This window comes from Serinus canaria, chromosome 2, assembly GCF_022539315.1.
Source record: "Serinus canaria isolate serCan28SL12 chromosome 2, serCan2020, whole genome shotgun sequence".
In the NCBI taxonomy this organism is placed as follows: domain Eukaryota; kingdom Metazoa; phylum Chordata; class Aves; order Passeriformes; family Fringillidae; genus Serinus; species Serinus canaria.
The window spans coordinates 23,352,006-23,378,473 of NC_066315.1; the positions used below are offsets into that span (position 1 = coordinate 23,352,006).

The 26,468-nt window shown below is 34.8% G+C and overlaps 1 protein-coding gene across 5 annotated transcripts in view; it reads left to right on the forward strand.

The window, feature by feature from the left end:
- AKAP9 (A-kinase anchoring protein 9) overlaps nucleotides 1-26,468 on the forward strand; it is a 107,036-nt gene that overhangs the window by 59,815 nt on the left and 20,753 nt on the right. For 3 of the 5 annotated variants that reach the window (XM_018909398.3, XM_018909400.3, XM_018909401.3), the window contains 12 exons: nucleotides 182-285; nucleotides 1,015-1,220; nucleotides 7,951-8,162; nucleotides 12,275-12,437; nucleotides 15,642-15,854; nucleotides 17,050-17,088; nucleotides 18,281-18,513; nucleotides 19,152-19,271; nucleotides 22,241-22,417; nucleotides 22,527-22,631; nucleotides 23,037-23,189; nucleotides 23,455-23,634. In XM_018909398.3, coding sequence (XP_018764943.3) covers nucleotides 182-285; nucleotides 1,015-1,220; nucleotides 7,951-8,162; nucleotides 12,275-12,437; nucleotides 15,642-15,854; nucleotides 17,050-17,088; nucleotides 18,281-18,513; nucleotides 19,152-19,271; nucleotides 22,241-22,417; nucleotides 22,527-22,631; nucleotides 23,037-23,189; nucleotides 23,455-23,634 — 1,905 coding nt within the window. Of the gene's footprint in view, nucleotides 1-181; nucleotides 286-1,014; nucleotides 1,221-7,950; nucleotides 8,163-9,560; nucleotides 10,337-12,274; nucleotides 12,438-15,641; nucleotides 15,855-17,049; nucleotides 17,089-18,280; nucleotides 18,514-19,151; nucleotides 19,272-22,240; nucleotides 22,418-22,526; nucleotides 22,632-23,036; nucleotides 23,190-23,454; nucleotides 23,635-26,468 lie in introns of those variants that run through there. The other 2 variants (XM_018909399.3, XM_050971250.1) reach the window with 2 other exon arrangements.

Genomic DNA, 26,468 nt, shown 5'->3' on the forward strand with positions numbered 1-26,468 from the left:
TTTGTTTTTGTTAATATTTTTTTCCACATAGTAAGAGTATTACATGATTTGTAATTTGGTGCAGAAGTACTAAAAAGGAAATGACAATTTCATATCCTGACATCTATAAGAATATGTTGATTCTGAAATGACAGGATTCCTGTCCTTTTTATTTTCTCTCCCTTTGCCAAAACTTAATCAGAATGAAAATGAAAACCCAAACGATGTGAGAGAGCAGCTCTTTGAGCGTGAAGATGGGGGAAGAAAGCCTGATGAAACACCTTCAGCTCTACTTTCTAAAGAAAGGTGCTTAGAACTGTTAAGAAAATATTCTTCTTAAATTTTGATAATCATGTTTTTTGCTGTTAGAGTAATAATATTTATAAGCTTTATTCTGACTGATGATAATGTGCACATTTTGTTCTAGAAAACCATATTTGTAAGTTTATGTATTTTAGGTTAAATAGTATCATATTTTTTATAAAGCCAAGAATGTAATGTTATAGAGGATGAGACAAATCTTAGCCTATTTTACTATATATTTTGTATTACACAAGTTGAATCAGAAACATTATTTATAGACGTATTTATGTACATATTATATGTACATATGTGAATTAAGTTTACATTAGTATTATTGTTTTATTTTATAATACCATTGGACTATTCTTTAAAGTTTTTGATATGTGTAGAGGGACAATTTTCTTAACTGTGATTTTGAGAAAGGACTAATTTTATAATGAATACCAGGTGAAAGCAGACCTGTGCTATAAAAGAATAACTAGATAAAATGCCAAGATAAAAATAGAAATAGTGATAAATACTTAGACTTTTTACATATTTTGTAAAAAGAACTGACTTTTAACACAATTGTTTATTTAGTATTTATATGATGCAGGGTTTATCCTTAAAAAAGAAATCTTAATTTTGTTAGTGCAGTTGCAAATCTTCTTTGGTTGCAAGGGTGTATTAAAGGCTACAACCCACTTGGAAATAAGGGAAAGATCAGAGGATTGATTAGTTTCTGTCTTGCAGGCATGTTTTTCAGAAGGCTAATGAAAAACTCATGAAGATTCTTTTAGAAGTTGTGAAGACAACTGTAGCAATGGAGGAGACAATTGGTCAGCATGTTCTTGGGATACTGGACCGGTCTGGGAAAGTCCAGGCTTCCAAACAAGCTGGTTGGGACACTGAGACAGAGGAGTCTATAAAACCCTGCATCCGTGTGGGGTATGAAAAAGGTACTGATTGTATAGTTTTGTATTTCATAAGAAGTATCATTTGCATGCTGATTGTATAGTTTTATATTTCATAAAAGTATCATTTGCATGCTTTAATGATATATTTAATTATTCTTAGTTTTGATATTTTAAGTTAAACTTTTTTTAAGGAAGAAACTCCTACAACTTATTTTTCATTTGAATGCATATGGTATCTTTGCTTAAGAGACAACATTTCAGTTGTTTGGGTCATGCTCCACACCAGTTACAACTCACATCTGGGGTCCTGTTGCAAAGCCTGCAACAGAATGGGAAAGTGATTGAGAAGTCAAGAAAAAAAAAGTTTCTGTTGATGGAGACAAAAAGAATGAAACATAGCTCCATGGCACATTGCACCACTTACACCCTCCTGTGTATGTGTGGGGAATGGAACTAATGTCAAGGGCTGTGTCTCCACCAGTGCACTAAAAGTACAGAGGTATGCTGCTAGTCACTGAGGCCAGGCTGGCAGGGGCCAAGCCTGTATATGTGTTTATGGACTTCATTAGCTTCCTAAAGAAGTGTTTGCATGCAAATCCCGTTTTGGACCCAGTTCCAAGAACTTCTCAACTGCTAACACTTGCCCATCAGCTGTTTCCAGGAGTGCTAGTTGGCACAAGACTAAAGGAGCATTTTGATGTTATAGTTAGTTGCATACCAGTGTCAAAGAACTCTACTGGGCTCTGTTTATTTTCTTGTGACTGCACTAGGATAGTGTATGTCCATTTCTCTTTTGGGCAAGAGTAGGTGCCTGATTGTACTGGCATGTAGGTACATTAAAGGTTGTGCACATGCATCCTGGATCTTGTGGGGAGCTAACGAACAACAGATCAGTTCAACCTCAAGCACATTTTACATCTGGATTTGGCTGGAGTTTTAACTACTAGGAAGGAGAAAAAGAACTGGAAGTCAAATACTACATTTCAGTATTAAGAAAGTGTCTATTACAGGATAATAATACAACTGGTAAATGCAAGTGAACTTCACCTCTTTCTTTCAAAATGTAGATTATTTCATGTTATTGATTCCATCTGGCTTTAAATATAGGTCACATTAAGCCTTGGGGCAAGTTAAGTTGCATGAATTTGTAGCACAGACACATCTTCAGTTGATCACTCAAAGGTTATCTGCAATGACATGTATAAAGTTGTAGTCTAACAATTTCTGAAGTTTTCAAGTTAACAGTGGATTTTTTCTTGTACTTCTGTTTCATTTTTTAAAAAAGTAACTTTTATTTTTTATACATATAACTGTATTTAGTTGTGGGAAAAATTGTCTTTTCAAACTTCAGGATGTGAGGCTTTGCCTTTTTCCTCAAGTAGCAGATTGGATAACTAAGCTTCTGATCTTATTTTTTGGTACATTCACTTTTTGCCTGCTCCTGCTTATCAGTGCATATACTTGTGAGTGTCACTAATTATTGTCATTAACAATTCTTAATGCATTACATATATGTAGCAAAACACAGTTAAAAATATCTTTTTGTCATTTTTACTTATCTGGCTTTCTTAATGCTACTGTCTAAACTCAGTAGCATTAAGAATGTTGTCTAAACACACAACATGTCCTGTGATTGGAATGATTTGCTAATTTCTTGTGAAGTCTTCTGATGAAAGAGGAGTCTCTTCAGGTAGAAAAAAGCTCAGTTCCATTCTGTTAGTGACAGAATGTGTTTACTATCAGTGTATTTTGAAGAGGTATGTAAGGTTTCAGTCTCCTCTAAGAAAGCAAGTGTCTGTTCTTGTAATGCTCCTCCTTGGTACAGGGCAGCATTCAAGCTGCCCACCTAGCAGTTGTTTACTCCAGTATCCTTTTTGCATGTTTCCTTACATTCAGAAATAACAATGAAGGAAGGAATAACCAAAGTAAAAAGTGAAAATTAACGAAGAGCTAAACTTACAGTAGTTATAATGGCTGAATGTATGGTTTGTAATGTATCTCTGGGGCTGTATTCACAGTTCTCCTTTTTTGCTCTCAGAGTGATACTGGAGCATCCTTTCTGACACAGGGGTCATGCAGCCATAGTAATAGTTGTACTGTTTCATCAGCTGAAATATTTGATCATTCTTCAAATGGAATTAGATGACCAGTTCTGTTAGTGCTTCAGCCATGGGATTCTTGTTATTCATATTCTATACTAACACTTAAATGGCTTGAGAGAACAAGTTTTAAAATTTTTCCCCATTATTTTAGAGAAGTTAGAAATATATAGACACTGTAGGGTTATTTTTAAACTGTGCATGTTACTGTATTTTCTAGTACCCAGCCAAACAGATCTTCCTTTTTAATTAGTTAGGAAATCTGTAGGAATAAATTTATACCAATAAAAATTTAATATAATAAAGTAGTAAAATAATGTGCTTCTCGAAGGGAATTCTCTCTGACCTTCTGAGCATATTCCATATCTATTGACAAGCAAAACTCAGCTTACTGTTTTTGCTGAGTTTCAGCATTTTTAAAAACTGAATCATTAAGATCATATGCTTATAACCACACCTGATTTGCAGAGTGCATTTATAGAGGGACATTGACTAGGTTATCTGCAAGCACAGGATTTTATTTCTAGAAGAGTGAGTAAAGTTCAAATTTCAGTCATAAAACATATCATTGGAATGACATTTGTGCTCAGTAATCTGGTGAGTTTGGGTAGAGGGACTGCAGTAATGCAGGTTGCTCTGGAGAAGCCTGTGAGGTTACGGCATTCCTTGACTGTTAAACCCTCTTGCCTTCTGAGCTCCTTATTTTTGAGCAGTGTACCAGGAGAAAAGGTAGTAAATAGCTAAACACTGTGCTGCCCCAAGACTGATTTTTTGTTTTCAACTTTTAACCCCTCAGCTCAATTCCTAAGAGGAATCCCAGGAGTAAACTGAGATACTTGTTCTACATGATGCAAAATATGTATTGCTTCATAAATGTCACTTGGCAGCTCATAAACAACTTCTGTATCTGAAACTTCTGAGCAAGCACTCTATAATTGAACAGTTTTCTTAAGATTTAGTGGGCCGTGACATCTGATGTGCTGAACTGCATGCTCCACGGCAAAGGAAACAATATAAACCTTTGTTTCTTTGGTTGATTTTTTTTTTCCATTACCAGGAGGGAGTTTACACAAAGAGATGGTAGTTTTACTTAAGTCAGTTATATTATATTTCTTATTTTGTATTGACTGAAAAACAAAATTACAGGACAGTGAAATTTGATTTAGTTCTGTTAGGGTGGGAGACTGAACAGCCATATAAGGATTAACAAAAGGGGAATTAGCATTAAGCTGCTAGGGTGATTAATGAGACTGGGCAATGTTTCTATTTCTTGTTTCCACTACTGAAAATTGTGTGGAAGGATGCTGTACCAAGCTGCTTTGTAGTAAGACAATTTTGAGGGGAAAAAGATACAGAGACTTTTAGGAACACTTAGGAAGACATTTAATGTGATTTTGTGGTCTTAAGTTCCACTTTGTAGAAATCATAATATGGTTTTCTGCTTTTATCAATTCGGTTGCCAACCCCATTGTATGAACAGAATTATCATGAGTTTTTTGTGCAATTGATAATTGTTGGGGTTTTTTTGATATCTTTGAGACTACTAAAGTTTCCATGTGCCAAATTATACTTTTGGTGACAGCTCACTCTTTCTTTCCTCATTTTTTATAGAATAGTTTCAGGCAAATTATGATGTTTTGTTTTGAGATATTTCATATAACAAAATGATGTTTTAATGTCGATTTATTTTGTATTTATCAAGAAGAAATGGAAGCAAATTACAAAAGAATTGTCATAAACAAAACAGGAGTCTTAACCCTTGTTAGGAATTTGTGGAGGCCCATTAGTACTGTCCTGTCACTGGCGAGAAGAAATAATAATATTAGTGACATTATTGATGTAAAAGACATACTCTGAACCTGGCTTTTAAAATTGACATTCTGAGCTGCCATCAGTGTTTTTAAGTTTTTCTTCAGAAGTTTCCAGACAGACAGTTCATATGATTTTGCAACCAACTACACATTTCTGCAGTCATTTTTTATAATCTTTTTTTTTTGTATTTTACACACAATCATCATTGCACAATTCAGACGTACCTCATAAGCAAATCATTTACTGAAATGGAAGGGTGACAGGAGATGAATTATGGGTTAAACCTGAGAAGGACAGCAGGAACATTACTGAGATTATTTGTACTACATCAGGAAAGAATTAGATTGTGCAATAACTAATATGTCATTGTTTTATCTTGTTTATAGCTGTGCTACTGTACTGTGAGCTTTTATTTTGTGAGATCTCTGAAGCTAAGCAGGGTCTTACCTGGTCAGTTCTTAAGATGGGTGGCCTCCAAAGAGCATCAGGTGCTGCAGTAAGTGTGTTGGTGGCTCAGTAGGGAGTGTATTTCCCTTCAACTCAGTCTTTAACCAATATTTTGGCACAGCATTTGGAAATATTTACGCTGCTCGATATCCATCTCAAATGAAGGTCCTTTCTACTCTGAGGATATTAAAGCTTCTGCATCACTATTGATATATTTTGAAACACCCAAACACAGCCCAAATTTGGGTGGTAAGATATCAAAATGCTATAGAATATAAAAAGTGAAATTGCTAATTTTGCAGCCTTTCTTACACTGCAGGGGGTTGGAATGTTAGGGTGTTGTGGCACAGCTTTTATGGTCTATAAACCCATTGCAAATATTTAGTGTGCTGGCAGAAAATGGCTGCCAGCCACTGCTAGGGTGATTCCACTACAGGAGTTAGACTGCCATTCCAAAGTGCAGTACTCAAAAGTGCTTTGAAATCCTGTAGATGAAAGGTGCCATGTGAATGTATCTTCTGTTCATCTGGTTATTCGTTCTGTTCATGCATATAGTGTGCTTCTGTTTTTTCCCTTTGGAGTGTGAAAACAGTTTGTAACATTATATCCCTCATATCTAAAAGGAGATATGAAACAGTAATAATACAACTAGAAGAAAAAACCACTAAATGCATCTGCATTTGAAAAATCAATTTTAAGAGCATTTTTAAGAGAAAAGTAAACGAAGTGAAACTTTCCTCAATTAAAATCACTACAGGTTAGTTTGTTGTGTATGGGTCATATATATGGCTGCAGATATTATTGTCAGAATACCTGCAGGTAGGAATGTATATTAAGTACACCAGGTGGTTAATCATGTTGCAGCTTGTTACAAAAAAGCTAAAAACAAACCTCAAACTAGAATCTGACTTGCTTGATAGGTTCAAACAAAATCAACAAGAGTGCTCATATTATTATATGCCTGCCAATATTATTTGCCTGCCTGGTTAGGAGGCAAAACCAACAAGACCTAGCTACATTTTTAAAGGCAGTCTGTGAGATTGACCTGTTGTAATTTCAATTCAATTTCTGTAGCTAAACAAACTGTTCTAGTTCAGCAGTCACAATTCTTAGAGTAACCAGGAACTTAAATTCAAAGATAACCCTGTATTGAAACTTCATTGCTAAACAGGCATTGAGTATTCTTAATTCATTTAGTCATAATGCTTTTCCTGAAAAATAAGACATTTTTTAGAAAATCCTAAGCAAAAACATCTAATTGTTAAAAAATTGCACCATACCAAAATATTTACTTTAAATATATTCCATAAATATACTTCATTTAAATAAATTGTCATTTTAAAAACTCTCCACAATAGCATTTATTTCTGACATTTCAGAACTGTCAGTCTAAGGGCATAACACTTCTTTATTTTCAAAGGACTTTATCAAAAATTGTTGATATTGTCACGATATACCTACTGTATATCGTATAATAGTTGATATTGCCACGATATACCTACTGTCACAATATACCTACTGTATTGCTCTTTCATACCAAAAGTGTGATTTTAAAACATCTCAAGACTTTGCTTTCACTTGCATTGCTTAAATAGATCCTTGAATTCTAAATATGGCAAATTTGCTGTTTTCTAGAAGAATTGCTATCAGCCTAATACCATAGGCAAACCTTGTGTGTCTGGCTTTTCAGAAAGAATGGATAATGTCCTTAAATGGCATCAGACCTCAGGAAGATTGAGAAGCAGTCAGGTGCCAGGTGGCCCAGCAGCAGGAACAGTTGCAGTCCTGATGCACTGTGCTTGATTTGTTCAGCTGCCCATTTTAGTAACTTTTCAGTTCACTAATAACCAGGCTGAATATTGTTGTTCTGTATTCCAGTCTGTTTGTCCTAAGAAGCTGTCTGAATTGCATGCATGCCTTTCCTTTTACGCACTTGAGTTTGATTCACTGACTTGAACAGTTTGGTGTTAATGCATAGTAACATAATTGGATGTTGGTGAAACAGGGACTGACAGTCTGGTGTTGGTTTTGTTTGGGGTTTTTAAACTGATTCATATTTTAAAGACAATCTTGCAAGTATTATTGCAAGTTATTCTAAGTAGTAAGGGTTACTGGTAGTAACAAAGGTTCAAAGATGAGCATCAGAGCCCCTCGACATACTGAAAGTATGTCTAAAATATTGTCTGTTAATATCTCCTTTTCTCTTGCACTTCTGCTTCTTTTTAATTAACACATTGTTTATCTTGTTTGTGTGAATTGTAGTATGCAGTATTTCCCTTTCTGTTTTTATGACTAAGATGAATATTTTAATCATTTTTGGACATGTATTTCTTACTGTAACTGAGTTGCACAGCTTTTCATGTTTGCAATTGCTAAGAGTCTGTGTGAAAGGGTAACTTTTTTTTTTTCCTCAGAGTCCTGCTCCTTATATCATGGAAGTAGTATGGGAGATGATGATATTAACATGTGGTCAGGAGCAGCAGGTGAAGGACTGCTGAGCCAACATCTTGCAGAAACTGGGATGGAAATAGATCCTGAAAATGAAGAGCTCATTCTGAATATTAGTTCTCGACTGCAGGCGGCTGTTGAAAAGCTTCTGGAAGCTATCAATGAAACTTCAAATCAGGTGGGGTGATTTAATAGAGATGCACTTTAAATTCTGTGTCTCAATTGGGCTTTTTTCTTTATTTTTCTTGTAATTATATTTTTGTAAGCCTAAAACCCATAGGTTCATTTTGACAGCTGTAACAATGCTTCAGGTGCCTCCACCCAAAAAAAGACTGATCCAGCATGACTTCCCTGAATGAATTTACTTTCCTGCTGGAAGTCTGCTTTGATCTGTAGAGGAAGCCTGAATTTGGGCATTCTTACCAATGTAGGGCAATCTTTCATTACTCATACGGATCATCTGCATTCTGCTACAGCTGAGATGAGACAGGAGGTGTCAGAGCACATAGAGCTTGTGAAGAGGAGGATTGAGGGGAACTCTATCTAGTTCTCTTGACAAACATTTTAGTCTATTGACTAAAAAGGTGGAGCTCTCCTGCTGTCTCTTCCAACTGATTTAAACATGGCCAGTTAAGCACATATCCACCTTGCTTAAGAAAATGAGTCTGTGCTCCAGCATTTATGTGAGGTATGTGATTCAGGAATAGAATCCAGAAAAGAGGCAGTTTGCTATCAGAGTACTTTCTATGGTGGGATGCTAGTTGCTGTCTGGAGTACTTCCTTGTTAACTGAAATAGGAACTGTATACCTAGGTCAGTTCAAATCACACTGCTTTTTTCATGTGCTCTAGTTTTAGATTGTGTACATTGCAATTTGAAGGTGTTGAAATATTTTCCTTCACAGTTTTGTAGCTGAGTCTTTGCCAATACCAGCAAGAGTTATGGCTCAAACACATACAGACACATTTTCTTCATTAATACCTATTATATAGAGATGGATTTATCCCTGATGATCACATACGTTTGGCTTTTTTTTTTTTCCTTAAGTAAATTAAAAAATCCCTCTGTTTACACATTTTCTCACAGTATGAATATTGACACCTCTCTGGCTGTTCTGTAAAGGGATTTCTCAAGTTTGTCTGCTTTGCAATGTCTGCTTATTGGATTATATACAATTCTTGTATATACCATGGATATAAAAGTGACTTGAAAATTATTTTTAAATATTCAGAAACTAAATCCTTTATTTTTTTCCAGTCTGCAATATTTTATAATCTAAAACTGGTTACGGGCAGAAAAGATTTTAACCTTTCCTCTAATCAGTTGTGTTTTGCATACAGACATGTACCCATTTCTTCAAATAAAGAGTCAGAGAAAAGCTGGCAAAATCTTCAAAGTAGCTGTATGAGACCTGTCTGAACAAAGACTTTCAGACCTGAAGTGCAGTTTGAAACTTGAGGCAAGGTATATGGTGGGTGTATTAATTCAAATTCCACCTGCTGTTGTTATGTATAGGTAAATAAACTGGGCCACTCCCCTGAACTCTTTCAGTTGGGAGATACTAGCAGGAAGCCTTTAAACTAGCAGAGCTTGAGAAAGTTCTTCCTGTTGAATTAACTCCAGCAACAAGAATGAATGCAAATAATGACATAGCTGTATTTTTCTTTCATTTGCCATAGTGGAGTTGGAAAATTTTTAGTTTCAGTTTTGTTAGCTTGCTTGTCTGCTGCAGCGTTCCTGTGCAGGTAGAAGAAAATTCTGCCTCCTTGCCTTGGGAATTACTTGCCATTTGCTACTGGAAGATTTTTGTTGCTTTTTGATGTGAAACTTCTAGAAGAAGGACTTTTTTAGGAGTGACCATATGAAGTTTTCTTGTTCCTCTTTGTTTGGGATTAATCCACCCTTGAATTACTCAGCTTGCTAAGTGATCTGAGGCTTCCTACTGATTCTGAGTAGGTTTGTCACCGACTGTGCTGAAATGTGTCTTCAGACTATTAAACACACATGTTCTGTTACAAATTCCTGTCAGAAATTTCTAAAGCCAGCCTAGCTAGTGCAAAATACCCACGGGACGGTTGAGAAGACAGCAAGAGCAATATTTTTTGGAATGGATTCTTACCGCACCTATTGGGCATCTAATCTGTTTAGTGGTTTGTGGACTGAAGGCCAAGAAGAAGATACATATGAGGTTGAATCTCGTGTGCCTTTGCCATATCCTTTTCCTTTCACCGAACACTTGGATGAGAATAATTCTGTAGTTGTAAATACTTCAATTTTTCACTTCAGCCACAAAAAAAATGGGCACATTTTGAAAGTTGTCTCTAAAATCTCATTGCCTACACCTCCCTATTCAGTAAGTATACAAGTGTTTTAAAGAAATTATGCTTAAATAGAAGAGAATGCAGTGAAAAATTATATAAACTTGTCTCTATTATTAAAATTGTACTGCTGAGAGGCCCTTTTCCTAGTCAGTTTTCAGTGGGCACTGAAGTGGGCACTTAATTATACAATTCTCTGGTCATTTCTAACAAGAAATTTATCAGACACAGAAATATGTTAAATTCCAGATATTTGAGATCTCATTTTAAAGCACTTCAGTGTTACTGCATTTCATTTTTCTCACTGAAGGTAATTCAAAATGGGGGAGAGACTGCAGTCAAAGCTGTTCCCTTTAACTTTGGTGCACTGACTAGTAACAGTAACTAGCACAAGCTGGCAGCTTGCTTTCTGCGATCCTGTGGAGAAATTGTTGATTTTAAAAAATCGTGTTTGTGTTTGTACTTCTTTTTGGTTTTGTCCTGTGATATTTTTAATAATACTTTGTATTTTTGTTATATAATAATTTGTACTTTTTGTTATTACGAAAAAAAGCTAGAGAATAATTTCTGTCGTGAGTTTTAACCAAAAAAAAATCTCATGCATTTCAGGAAACCACCTTTACAGTTGTCTCTGTACAGTAAATCTATCATATGTTACCTTTTATCCAAGGTGGGTCTTTCATTAAGCACTTGAAAATATAAGGATAAAGGAAGGGTGTGCTGTGATTTTTAAAAATGTTTCAAACTAGTGCAGATAGTTGCAGTATTTAGATCTTTCTTTAACTCTTGTCAGAAAAAATAATTAACATGAACATATTAATGATGCCCATCTGAAAAGAAATGCTGTAGAAAAGAAATTGAGTATTTAAATTCAATGTATTGTAAAAGGGAATGTATTGATGACTCAGATTTTATTTTCAAAGCGTAAGTGGGTAATTTTGTGTGCATTGTTCTATTTAATGTTCCTTGACCCATTTTTCTGAGTTTTTAAAGCAAACTCCTCTTAAGCATGATCTCAGCGGGACTTAGTGAGAAAGCTTTTATATTTTAAGAAATCAAGAGACAGAATAATTTATAGAAAGTGTAGATGTTACTATCTTTCAAATGTCTGCCAATAACCAGAATATTAGAAAGTAAAAAAACCCAAAAATAAAACACCAAAAAACCAAAGGAACAGAAAATATGTTTTGTGTAACCAAAACATTTTGTGTAATCAAAACTTCTAACAATGTTTAATCTTTATGCATTATTTTCCTTTTGTAATTCTAGTTTTAATTAGTTTTGAAATTATCATTTTGGATATGTCTAAACTGTAAATATGCAATTTCACGTGACAGGGTTTTCCAGTACTGCAGGATAGTAGCACAGTGAAACTGTGCTGCATCCGTGTTAGTACACGTTAAATATTAACCCACCAGACAAGTGAAGAATAAAAAAGATCATTAGTAATTCTGCTAGGTTGACACTGTTGGAAGAAGCATTGCTTTACTCCCTTGTTGGTTGAAATGTGCAGTACTCTGAAAATTCACATTTTCCTGCTGTTCTCATCAATCTTCACGTTAAAGAGAAAAAGAGGAGAAGCACCGTTTCAGTCAATTTATAATAAGGATTCTGCCAGTTTTATACAATGTGTTTTGGCCATTCTAAGTGTATGGTGAGTGGTTGCTTACTCGTATTTAGTTCAAAACTCGTGTAAACAAAGGTGAATCTAGTGTAAACTCCTAAATCAGGAATTACCGGAACAAAGACACGGATTTAGCCAGGTGGCTCATGGAGTTCACTCTACTGACAAAGTCTGTTTGCTTAGACTTTTATAAGTCACTCTTCATCTTGTGTTCTGCAAATGAGTGTTCAATAAAGATTTTATCAAATGTTTAGTGAGGCTTCCCATCACACTGTAAAGAAACTGTGAATGAAAGAGGAGTAATAGAGTTGGTGTTTATCTAATTTCTGTAATTTTTTTCCTGTGATAGCTTGAACATGCTAAAATTACTCAGACAGAACTCATGCGAGAGTCCTTCAAGAAGCAACAAGAGGCCACAGAATTTATCAGGTATCAGGAAGAGCTACAAGAACGTCTCAATGAGGAAACCAAAGCCAGAGAGCAGTTGGCTTTGGAGCTTAGCAAAGCTGAAGGTGAGTAGCTTTTTTTGTGAGTTGTTGGACTTTGCACATACTTCCTTATTAATTGGGTAAAGAAATAGCGAATTTGATCAATTTCTTTGTAAATTTTGAAATGTTATCAGCCTTCTGGATAATTATGGTCATGATGACCTCTGGAGGTCCCTACCAACATGAACCATACTGTGATTCTGTTTTCCAGTTTTGACTCACTTACTGTCTGAAAATATGCATGACAATGTTAAAAATAATAGATTTTGTATATGTTTGGATCCTCAAAATTAATTTATTTCATCATAACATGTTTGTGCAGACAAGCTTAAATGTTAACAGCTTAAAATCCTAAATAGTTGTGGCTCCAAGGTACCTCTGAAGATCAACTATTCCTGCCCCTTGCTCAAAGCAAGGTCAGGTAGAGCAGCTTGCCTAGGACCCTGTTTCAGGTTTTGAATATCCACAGCCTCTCTAAGTGGCTGTTCCAGTGTCCAGCTAGCATCAATGAGGGGAAAGGAAAAAATGCCAAACTTATTTTCATATGTTGAATTGCACTTTCTTGTATTTCAGTTTGTGTCTGCTGCCTCTTGTCTGTTGCCTCTTGACCTTGACACAGAATCTTTATTCTGAATATGATAATATGGTGGTGATATGTTTCAGTTTGCACTGTTTGAAGTGATCTTTTAAAAAGTGTATTTGCAACCGCATAAAGGAAGCAATTAAAAATTATAGCATCTTAGAACAGGGGAAATCTAATAATCTCTTCTGATATCAGGAACATATGTTCAAATCTGGCCGACAGTTAATTTGTTCTCTTGTTTTGATAGGTCAATGTTTTGTAGCCACCCAACATTTCTGTCATTATATCTGATTAGCATCTGGAAAATATGCAAAAAGCACCTGCTCCATAGATGGGATCTCTGTAGTAGTAAGCAGAAAGATATTTTTGATAGTTTTGAATATCAGCAGACTTCTCTTTTCCAAAGTGGGAGCATAGAGTGAAGTTTGATAGGCAAATGTTACTCCTGGAGAATTCTACCCTGCCAGGCTTCCTCTTCTTTTTACACAGACAGATAATCCATCATGATTTCACATGCTATTAATAGCTGGGACATACATAAGCTGAAAAGCAGTGCAGATTTCTAAGCCATGTGTCTAAAACGTGGTGTGAGGGACAGTCGATGGCCTGTCAGTTCATGCAGCATAAATGTTGTTTATCAGCAGCAGCAGTACTGGCTGCAACAATTCAGTAGCTTTAGCTACTGTACATTCAGTAGCTTTAGCAGAAAGGATGAAAATTTATTTCAGAGGGAATAGATTAAAAACTGAAATAGGCATTATTACTGGTGGGTTTTTTTCAAGAATAAATTAAGAGTAAAAAAAGATTGTTTAGAACGCATCTTAACATGATGCAAAAATATGAAGATATGAACTCTTCCACAAGATATAAATGACTAAGAAGTTATATTCTGACACAGATGTGTTACCCCGTTCACAGGGGTCCCATGATGAGGGAAGAGACGACAAAGTTGACTCCATGTATCGGAAGGCTTGATTTATTATTATATGATAGATAATATATAAAAACTATACTAAAAGAATAGAGAGAAGGATTTCACTACATGCTATGCTAAGAATAGACAAAGAATCTGTAAACTAAACTCTTCTCAGACGGAGACCAGCCGGACAGGTGTTCTGTGATAGGCTCTTAATTGCAAACAGCCTGACGGGGCCAATCACAGACCTCCCCTGTTGCATTCCACAGCAGCAGATAAGAATTGTTTACAGTTTGTTCCTGAGGCGTCTCAGCTCTCAGGAGAGGAAAAATCCTAAGTAAAGGATTTTTCATAAAACATGTCGGTGACACAGATGGAGTTACAAAATGTTTAGTAGTGAAGAATTTCAGAATATAGGCAGCTATATGTTGCTGCTTTCTTTGGAGGATAGTATTTTGTCTTGATAGAAATTTTATTTACAAATCTTGAATAAAATTAAGTAAAAATGCCTAATATCTTAGAACAGAATGGCTTTGTTGATATGGTTCATGAACAGTTTTAGAATATGAGAGAGAATTAGATGTTAGTGTTAGCCTTTGCTAAATAGATTGCACAGTTGTAAATTAGGTGCATTTGAAATCAGTGCACTTTCAAATGACTGGCACCTTCTTTTGTTGGTGTTGATATAACAAAACAAAGATGTCAGAACTCCTTTTATTTGATTTCTGCCCATCGAACTGAGTTATGGGCATACTCTGACAAACTACATTCTTTTATTGAGTTCCTTAGGTATGCAGAGCAGTGTCTTAGTTCATTATACATCTGATGGTACTCTGTCTTCTTTGGAGATTAAATGTGTCATTTGTGATCATTTCTTTCTTACCACAAAAACTGCTGCAGCTGAGACATTTTCTAACCTCTTGTGTTTTAGTGGTGTCAGATATGACTCATCTGATGTGATGGAAAAGCTAATGCAAATTTGTTCACTGAACTCTGACAATTTTCATTACATCTCAAAAAAAAAAACCAAAAAAAACCAAAACCTGGCAGAAGTAAATACCGCAACATGTGATTTTAGCAGACGTCACAACTTTTTTGTGGGAGTATGCATTCCATTTAACCTGGGAATGCCCTCTCAACCTCAAATCTGTTAAATTCATTATGAACAGCATCTGATATGGTGGTAATAACCACTGAAGTTTGTATTGTCTCAAAGTTTTGAAATGTTATAAATGATGTTACTCATTCTGTATTTTCTGTTTCAATATCCAGTCCTGTGTGTTCAGTCCTATGTGTTCTCTGTGAATTCAAATATAAAAAGAAAAGATGGGTCTACATGGTTAATGAATGTAAATACTTTTAGTTTTTCTACATTCTCAAAACAGGCTAAAATCCATTTTAATACTGATTCAAGACTGGATTTATAGTGATTTATACTGAATTTGTTTAAATTTCTTATTTCTCCTGTATTTATTAAAATCATATTTTTCCTTGGCTTTGGAGTTCCTGTTTGCTCCAGAGGTTTTGTGCTGAGTAAAAATTAAGAGCTATATTTGGTGTTCTGGTGCCTTTCCTGTAATTTGTTCATGATGAAATGCTAGGAAGGGCAGGAGTAGAAATTGTCAGGTGTTGAGCATCTAACAGATGTGTGCATGCATGTCAGAATACAATAGTGATTTCAACAAGAAAAAATTGGTTTTGATTGTCTATTACATCTGATGTTTTACAGGCCTCATTGATGGTTATGCAGATGAGAAAGCATTTCTGGAAAAACAACTCCAGGAAAAAATAGATGTAATTGACCATCTAGAGCAAGAGCTGCTGCGTACAGGTAACAAATTGCAGGAGTTAGAGGCTGAACAGCAGCAGGTCCAGGAAGAAAAGGAATTACTCTCCAGACAGAAGGACGCCATGAGAGCAGAGGCGGGGCCAGTAGAGCAGCGTATGTATTCATCACAATCTTTCTATGAGATTTGCTTATACTTCCAAAAAAATAATAAGTGGTCTTGGCAAAGGCTTCTCCCCATTGCCTTTGTGATCCTTAACAAAAATGTGATAGGGCCAATTGTGGCATTTTCACACCTATTGCCTAATGTTGGCATGATAACTTTTCTTGATTTTTAAACATGAAGTGACTGAGTTTTTAGAAATGTTAAGAAATTACAGTTGGTCTTTAAGCCAGAAGAAGCTTTATCTCCAAAAATCTGCTTTCATTTAGATTACCACTGGAAATGGAATAGCAACAATGGATAAAAATACTGTCTAAATGTTTTACAAACTTAAAAACAGGCTAGGAAGCATACCTACCAGAACGTGGTTGCACTACATGTGATATCTGTATTTATTTTAGTCACAGAATATAAATTTTTTCTAATAAATTCCTCTTTCAGGGAAGAATAGCACAACAGTTGCATGATAAGGAAAGCCTTTTATCTACCAGTAATGAAAACTTTCAGCCCTGATGGTGAAAATTTTAGATATATACCATGTCAGTATAATCTAACTAACTGCTTACTCAAAAAAGCATTCACCCTCATGAAGTAAAAGTGTCTTTTAATTCTTCCTTAAACTAATAACTGAAATTAATATTTCATGTTTGAGAGGGGAAGAAAATGAGAACTCTAGTGTTTTAAGAAGTACTGATCATTCAAGGATTGCAGTGCTTACATTTTAAATAGCAGGATGAAGTAATAATAAATTTTTAGAAGTTTATTCCACTTTATAATGTTGCCATTTTTATAGATTGCACATCTTGTGTATTTGCAATTTCCTGCAATTTTCTGTAACAATGAAATTTTAAGAACAACCTGCTGCTTCCTACTCTGTAATGAGGAAGATCCGTATCTATGATTCCACTTTAGTTATTTTTGTATGGTTTAGGCTTCTAAATATAATTAAGTTATTTTCATGTTTAAGAGTTGTAAGGACAAACAATTCTATAAATGTGTAGGTACTTATATCATGCATACCAGAATAACTTGTCACATTCCCTCAGTTATCTCAACAACTTTGTCATTAAATGCCACATCTATCTTTGGCTTCATTTTCTCTTACATTGTTGCACCACGAGAAAACTATAGCTGGCATGTGAATTACTTTGCTTCTTTTTTTTGTTTTCTCTCTCTCTATTCTCCTAGGCCTAGTAGATGCTGCAATCGATGCAGCTTCCCAAGCAGGTGTGTTTGTATGTTGCATGGCCAATCTGTAACTGGGTGGAAGACTTACACGTACTGACATTGTTAATCAGGATTATTGGGCTTTTGGCTTACTGACGTTACTTGTAATTCTTACTGGCCTGCAGCTTTGATGTTGTATTTCATACTCAGTTCTACATTTTGCTAACAACATTTCTTATAATTTCTAAGCATAATAAGTAAATTCATCAATAACCATCATCTTATTCACCTATGAATTACAGTTACTTAGATGGTATTTGAGAGATATTTTTGTAGTCTTTTATTTCTTTTTATTTCCAAATACAGCTGAGTCATTCACTGTGATAATTAAACATCTTATTATATTGATACATAATGGTTACCTAGAATTGATTAAATACGATGTAAGATGATGGTGCCTGAAGGATCTTTCTTCTGTAGTGAAAGTAAATTTTATTGTTTCTGTCTAAATATCAATCCTGTTTTTAAGATTCTCCAAAAGTAAGTGCACTTTGCTGTTTGGGTTTTACCTCAAGGGGTTCATGTGATTATTTAATAGGCACTTCAGTGGGCTGTGGCTAAAGAGTCTTAGAGTGGTTTGGGGCTTTCCAGTGTATGTGCTTGCTGGCTTTTTCATGATGACTCAAAATTGGGCATTCATGCAGTCACTGATTTTGCAAGCTCCAGTTGCAGGTCAGTAATTTTCCTCTCTGTCTGCCCAGCAGCCTCGCTAAGTCTTTCAGTATTTCCCTCGAATTATTTATATGTATCACATTAAATAATGGAATCTGGGAGTGGATTGATTTTACTGGCAATGGGGATGAGAAGAGGGTTGGGTTTTCCGTACATCACTGTTAATTCCTGTGCTGACTCTAGCTGTGGTTTGACCCCATACATTTTCTTTTCTTTCTAATTGTACAAAGGCCTTTTAATTGATATGAAAGTTAAACAGGGGAGTGCTCTGATGCAGCTTCAGTAACAGTCCTTTGAAGACTGCCTAAAGAGTAGTAATACTAATATGAATTTGCTTCAGTCAGTATCATGATTATTTCTCAGAAGAAAATATATTTTCAAAAAAAAGAAAAATAGTAAAAACCCAAGCCAGTTCACATCCTTCTGCAGATTACAGCATGGATATCTTGGGGAGTGGTCTTGCTTCATAACATTGCTTACTATTTGTATCTAAAAGTAGTGATGCTTTTATTATACTCAGAATTACTGGAGGAAACAGAAAAGCTAATGAAGGAAAAAATTGAAGTACAACGTCAAGCTGAAAAAGAGCACGATGACCTTCAGAAGCAAGTTAAAGTCTTGGAAATAGACTTGGAAGAACAAGTCAGTCGTTTCATAGAGCTAGAACGAGAGAAAAATGAAGAACTAATGGACTTAAGGCAGCAAAACCAGGCCTTGGAGAAGCAGCTGGAGAAAACAAGAAAATTTCTAGATGTAAGTATGCTAAAAGGCAGATATCATGAAGATGTGGGGTGTGTAGCACTGCTACTGAAGTTTGGTTCAGGGAGAAATGCTAATTTTTTTCAGATTTTGAGCAAACATAGGTAGATGATAGCAAACATCAGCCCTGTTTTAGGTTCCAGCCCAAGAATTTAATAATATTTTAAAAGTTGAAAATTAATTGAAAGTGCTTGCTTAGGACAGCTCTGTATTTCAAGTGATTTATAGCTCTTTTTTTCTGATGGCTTTTCATAATATTAACCCAGAGCTAACTTTTGTTTTTAATTTCTATTTTTTATTTATGTATTTATTAAAGACAAACTGTAGGGAAGAAATCATAAAATATTTGCTTGCTGTCGTTTGTGTGGTGTGCCTGGAACAGAAGAAACAAATCTTCCATTTTTGTGAAATACTACTTGACGTGTCTGTGCTGTGCTAATTTTTTGATTAAAAATTGGTTCATTTTTTGATTAAAAATATGAAATTTACTGCCCCAAATGATTAAGATGTTAATGGTATCTGCAATAGGTTCTGCTACCTTATAAATTCTGATATTGCTGTTACCAGCCTCATATGAATGCAAGTTAGAAGTGTTGACACTTGGTGTATCCACATAATTTCTTAACTTTCAGGAGCAAGCAATTGACCGAGAGCATGAGAGAGATGTATTCCAGCAAGAGATTCAGAAGCTGGAACAGCAGCTTAAGATTCCACAAAGGAGTCAGCCTGTCAATGAACATCAAACCAGAGAGGTAACACATTTTGTTACTTGTACTCAATTAATATAAATGACAAGTTGACTGCTTTTAAGATATTATAATGAAGCTATTTTATGGTGTACCTACTCTGCATCCATTTGCAAGCCAGGAAAGTAAATTTATAGAGATTGAAGGTGTTTCAGGAAAGTGGTGGAATCGTGTTTGGGGGGTTTTTTTAGCCTGTTTGGTTTTAGTAGCAGACATACAGAAACTTCTTGACTTTCAATAAGGCTCTCTCCTGAGAGCCAAACTTAACTTAGAAAATCCACTGTTCTCAAGAGTTTGTGGAAACATTCAAGGCTATTTTAGCAATTTTACATGTTCTTATGGGTTTTTTCGACATCCTGTTTTTATAGCACAGATACACCACTGAGGGAATCGAGTTACTGAGGTTTAACACCTGTTGGCACTGAAACAAATGTAGTGACTGTAGAACAGCAGCTCAAGGGAATCACAGAAAGCTCTTAGACTCAGCAAAATCAAGTGGCAGCAGTGTAAATGCTATTTATTATAATGGTTTTGCAGATTTTGTTTGATGAACTGTTAGTCAAATAAATTACATTTTATTTTTTTGGGGTTTTCTTGTGTGCTGCTTTTTGATCAAGGCTGATACTTTTGCATTATTTTGTTACTTGATTTTCGGTATTAAAATGCCCTCTTTTATGTTAGACTATCATTTTCAAATCAAAGGTATTCCTGGAGTAGTTCAGTTGCTGTCATTCAATTCTTCAATATTAGCAATATTTAGTATTCTGTATTACATGAAATAGAGGAAGGTGTCCCTACCTGTGGCAGGTGTATTGGAACTGGGTGACCTTTAAGGTCCCTTCAAACCAAAACCATTTTATGACTCTAGGCTGTAGTTTAGGACCACAGACAGTAATAGGACATACATTTCTGTATGTGAGATGAGCGTGTCAAACTACCTACCTATTTGGAATTTGCAGGTTTAGAATGGTGTTTCATTGGGTTTCTAAATATATTTTAGTACAAAGATTTGTATGAAATATGACAGTGTTCATTTAGTACTATGGGATATGGTTGTAATCAGCCTCTGTGAACAATGAATCATCTGCAATTAGCTGGATACATGTTAAACAAAACATAGAGAGCAATTCTACATTTATTTCCTTCTGTTGCACATTCCTCTCCTGCTGATATTTTACACAGATGGAGGTGGCTCTAGCACAATTAATTTTCCTGAGTCCAGGATGTTAATTTTCAGTTCATTTTGTTATGTGTCTGTTGATTATTTTTGGCATGGATAGCATATGAATTCTTGGTTAAAATTCTCACATTAAAAAAATCCTCCCAAGAAAAGTTCAAATTTGATCGCAAAATAAAAATTGTCCTATTTGTTCAGAATCTATATATAAAAATCACCCTGATTTATATGTACATGTACACATATGTGTACACTCTTAAGATGGCAGATAAGCTACAATGGAAATTGAAAGCATGCTGTAAAGACATGCTTTAACTGTGATTAAAATTTTGAGATTTGTACTTGATCTTTTTAAATTAGAATGTTTTAATAGGTAGAAAAAGAGTACAATAATGTCTGCAAGCACTACAGGTGTAGGAGCTGGTTTAGATATAGGTTATGTTAATGTGATACAATAGAAATTATAGATGGGATTTTCAATAATGTATTAGATTTACATTTATCTTACCAAATGCAGTACATATTCTTACTATATTGTGTATTTTGATGTCACAATGTTCCTTGAAATATTTTGTAAATATCCATATTTTAATTATTTATCATGCTTTTGAGAGAGCTGTTTTATTTTTCACAGTTGCTTATTTTTTAAAATCCTCTTCTGCTTTGAGGGAATGCCATGACCATTTTTGGTTGACAACTAAATTTGTTTCTTACTGTTGTTTCAGCTTTGTCAACTTATTCCAGAGAGGGTTGTCATAGAGTCTGCTCCAGACTTGATTTTTATTTTTCCATTTCTCTCTCAGGACTTTTCTGAGGTCACTTCAGACTGTGATGTTGCTCATGGATGGATAACATCAATAATACCATCCTGTTAGCTTTATGTTCTGGTCCTCTTCTCTCCTATCTTTTGAAATGCTTTGAGTCTTCTACCTTTTGGCTACATCGTAACTTCATAATTGTAAATACTGAAATCAGTTTCTTGAGTGGGACAAAGATTACTTTCCCTGTCTCTTGCTCAATTACTCAGGCCTCATCGCTGTACATCATACTATGGATTTGTTATGCATCTTTCTTATCTGTAATTTCAATTAATAATTTCTGAAATACAGCTAGAAATGGATAGATAGTACTATCTCTGCTACTTTAGTTAATCTTTTAATATGTTGCTTCTGACCTACTGAGATTCAGAATGTTCAGTCCCCATAGAAAGTGAATTTATTACATCCATGACATCTCTTTTGTCCCATTTAAGGAACACAGCAAAAAAACTAAGCTTCCTGTCTTTTTTGATTTAAGTATAGCTATTCTCTTCAGTGTTAAAGATTCATTGAGTTTTAGGATATTCCTTTATGTCACTAATCAGCTTCTTCTTTTGAATAATTTTGTCACAGATTTTTAGAACTATGATTATCCCCTGAGACAAATAGCTTCTTGACCATAGGGTCAAGACATTCCATCCATAGGTGTTAAAGGCATCATTTTAGTGGGCTGCATAGGGATGTTGTACTGCTTGCTTTTAACTGACTGCAGAGTCTGAAGGCTTCAGAAGAACAAGATCAGATCTATGAGTAGGTGGTGTGGCACAGAACATACCACTTCTTAAATAATGCTGTTTGTATTTGTTGGATGTAGTACCACAGTATTCTGACTATATGTTCTGTTTCACCGAAGGAGTAGGACTTTTGTTATGGGAGAAAAAGAGGAATATTTTCTTCCTGTCAGAAATGCATGGTGTTGCTATTGCTAGCCAACCCTGCCAGTGCAGTACAATATAATAATCTTGCCATCTTGTCATCAGGTTGAACAGTTAACAAATCATCTCAAAGAAAAAACAGACAAATGCAGTGAGCTTTTGCTCTCTAAGGAGCAGCTTCAGAGAGATGTACAAGAACGAAATGAAGAAATTGAGAAGCTAGAATGCAGGATAAGAGAACTGGAACAAGCCTTAATCATCAGTGCAGACCACTTGCAAAAGGTATTGCTTGGTTGAAATTTATCAAGGATTTGCTGCTTTCTTATTTCCCTGAGACCAAAATAGTGTATTTTTTTAATCTGATAACTATTACTAATCATTCTATTTATAGGTGGAGGAAAGGAAACAGTTTGGCACCATCATAGTAAAGGGAGAGTTACCTCTTGAAGTACAACTGCAAGCTGAACGAGAAGCTGTGGACAGAAAGGAAAAGGAGGTAAAATGCCTGTAAAAATATCCATCTTTCCACTTAGATCTTGGTTTGTCAGATTTTGCTTTTTGTTGAGCTTAGTGAACTGTACAGATGAATTTTTTCACAGTTAGAGAGAGACAGCAGTCCAAATCCCTTTGAAATTCTCTCATGATCCATGATGGTTGTTGTTTTATGTTAATATTTATGACTTGCATGAGTGTTTCTGAAATAGAAATTCAGCCCAAGTAAGGAAAACTGATTTTTTTTGTGGTGCTTAAAATTCCATTCAGTTTAAGGACTCAGAATATCACCAAGTACCCATACTTTTGTTTGTGCATAGTCAACCAGTTTACTGTAGAGAAATTTATAGCATTTAATTTTTAGTATGGCTTCCTACTCCTTTTCCTGCTCCTTTTGTTGGAAACATAGGTCACGAACCTTGAGGAACAATTGGAGCAGTTTCGAGAGGAGCTAGAAAATAAAAATGAAGAAGTTCAGCAGTTGCACATGCAGCTAGAAATTCAGCGAAAGGAGTCCACTACACACTTGCAGGAACTTGAACAAGAGAACAAATTATTTAAGGTAACTGTGCAACAGAGAAGCCTAAAGATTTAGTCTCCTTCCTTCACAGAAATAAGTTCTTTGAAAATGCCAAAACATCAAATTCTTTCTCTTTCTCAAGCATTCCACCATTCAACTTGCCAAAATACTAAAAGACTCATGTGATTACTTGTCATTCCATGAAATTTGTGTATTTTAGTTCCTACACTTGAAATACTCATACAAGAATATGCAGAAAATGCTATATACAACTGTAACATGTTTTTTTTGGGGGTTTTTTGGGCAGGATGAAATGGAAATACTAGGTCTAGCTATCCAGAAATCTGAAGATGCTGCCATAAAGGACCATCACTTAGTGGCTGGGAGGCTCGCTCACATCATGCAAGAAAAGGACCAGGAAATATATCATCTTCATGAACAAATAGCAAAACTGCAACAGCAACTTGAAGTCACAACTGACAACAAGGTATATACTTCTGAAATCCATTTCAGTGTCCTACTTTATGCTAGTTTAAAGGGGAAAAAAAACCCCTCTGTCCCTCACCAGTTGCATTATCTTCTATTGCCACCTTAATTTAAAAATGCAAATGCTTCTATTTCAAGCAATGCTTTAAATCTAATCTCTTTTTCCTTTTAGTCTCATTTGTGACAGCTGCTTTTTGCTTGGTTTTCTTTTTAGTTATTCTCTTTTATTTCTGCCTGAGTTCTTGTCTTAAATTCTTCTACATTCCTTGTTCCAATACTTCTGAATATTTAACAGTATTTAGGTAGTTGAATTCAATCTCCACATTCATTTAAGCAGCTTCCCTCACATGACTTACATTCAGTGTTGCACTCCAGTGACATCTGCTGGATCATGTTAGATTTTAATGCATTTTTAGCAGTTGAACTTCTGAGCTCCATGAGCTTGTGTGAATGCTTTGCTCTGATAGTGGTGTTGGCAACGTCTTCTATCCAATTTCAAGCATGGAGGGGCAAACAAAATGCTGTGTTTTATTAGAAGAGAGAAAGAAAGAAAGAAAGAAAGAAAGAAAAGAAAGAAAGAAAGAAAGAAAGAAGAAAGAAAGAAAGAAGAAAGAAAGAAAGAAAGAAAGAAAGAAAGAAGAAAGAAAGAAAGAAAGAAGAAAGAAAGAAAGAAAGAAAGAAAGAAAGAAAGATTTATCTTTTATTTACTGAGCTTTAACACCTGTTGCTTTCCATTATTTTTCAATTATGCAGGTTTTTTGATTATCAGCTTCATTTTCTTTTGGCTTGTTTTCATTTTATACAGATAAAACACACTGATTTTTTAAGTGGCTGAATTTTGCATTCTGACTATTTTAAATGTTATTTATTAATCATAAGCTTTCACTCAAAAGCAAGTGAAGAACAGGATTTCTGTTCTCCCTTGGTAGCTGACTGAACATATAGGCTAACATTCTACTACAACATATTGAATCCACTAAAATACGGCTCTGACTGAGCTGGATCATTTCACTGAGTCTTTAGTTCAAAATTCAGTTATAGTGAAAGTCAGTGAATAATGATGAAACTTTGAATTGGATTTAGGAAACTGGATTTAAGAAATATCATACTTCAAGAATTCAGAACAGTTCTGCTCTATACAGTGACCCCAGTAATAGAGTTATAGTTCTTGCCTTGAGAAAAATAATTAGGATTCAGTTTTAATTCATTTTGATGAATTAGTTATTCTCCTGTTACATGAAGCTTAATTTTCTTAATTTCATCCTCTGACTTGGTTTTATTTTCTAGAACATGAAATAATTACTCTGCTTGGTTATGAGAACATTATGAAATATTAATCGATTATTCTTAGGTTAATCCCTTTTCTAAGTCCCTTAGACATCTTCATCCCACTAAGTGCTTTTCTTTTAATTGCTGTATCTGGATTCTGTGGGCCTTTATTCCATTATGTTATCAAGAATAGAAACTGTTACGCTGAGTTGATAGCAGTCACCAGGATCACTGTGCCATTACAGTGGGCTTGAAAATATTTGATCTTTAAGGTCCCTTCCAACCCAACCCATTTTATGATTTTATGACTCATTCAGATTTTATTTAGTGTTTCTGAGCTTCCTCTAGTCTGTGGATTTTTAAAATTGAGTTCTTGGTTGGCAAACCAGCCTTTCTAATTTATATTTATTTTTGTACATATTATACTTATTACAGAGTCATCTTGTTATTGTACTTAACTAACTAAGCATAGTGAAGCATTAAGTCATAAAGGAAAAAACATGGCTGTTTGAGTAATGAATTTTGTCATCTTTCATCTTTTCTGCATGTTTTTTTCATATTTGAAAAGACTTTAATAGAGATATTTCAGATACCATAACTGATTTTATTTTATTTTATTTTATTTTATTTTATTTTATTTTATTTTATTTTATTTTATTTTATTTATGTTTTCTGGATTATTATTGACATGTCTTCTTCTGCCTTCTACATTTCCACTGCAGAAGCACTGTTCACTTCAGATCTCCAGACATTCACTTTTAAAAAAAATAAATTTTGTTTCTTAGTCTTACTACTTAAAATCTTGTCTGCCTTTATTTTGTCTTCATAAAGATAAATTTTTTTGTCATTCTTCTACACTAAAATGAAATTTGCTTCCACTGCAGTTTAACATGAAGGTTTTTAAACTAATTTTTATTCCTTTTGCTGAGACTTTTTTGTTTATTGAATTTAGAGTTCATCAACACCAGTGTTTCCATTTTTTGTTTCTACTCATTTATTAGAAGCCTAATATGTCTTCTGTTTTCTGCATCATAAAGTTATCACCTTTGTATTTGATCAGTTGCACAATTTTATAATTTTCTTGGAATTTTGATCCTCTTACACAGTGTCTCATTTCAAGTGTCTTTAGAAGTACTCTAGGAAAGTCTTATTCTTACTCTCTTCATATTTTGATGAGTCTCTGATTTTTGTTTGGATAGTCATATGCATTATCAAATAAATACTCTGAAACTTTGTCTCTTTTTATTTTGATTTAAACTGTGCACAAAGAACTTATTGTGCTCTGGGTCTTTGTGTACTATTTGACCTGTGTGTTTGTGTGCACATCTGCATACACGTGTGCATGCACACATAAACACACAAACACATATTTAGGATTGTGACAGAAAATGTCACAGTCAACTGATAGGTGTTTTCTATGGTCTCAGATTAAAAAGTGTGTTATACTGGCATTTTTCAACACAATTAGTTAAAAGGTCTATTTGTATTTAAAATACATATTCATCTAAATGGGGTGTGTCATATGTAAGCAAGTATTCATTTAAAATTTAGTGTTCCCTAGCTCTG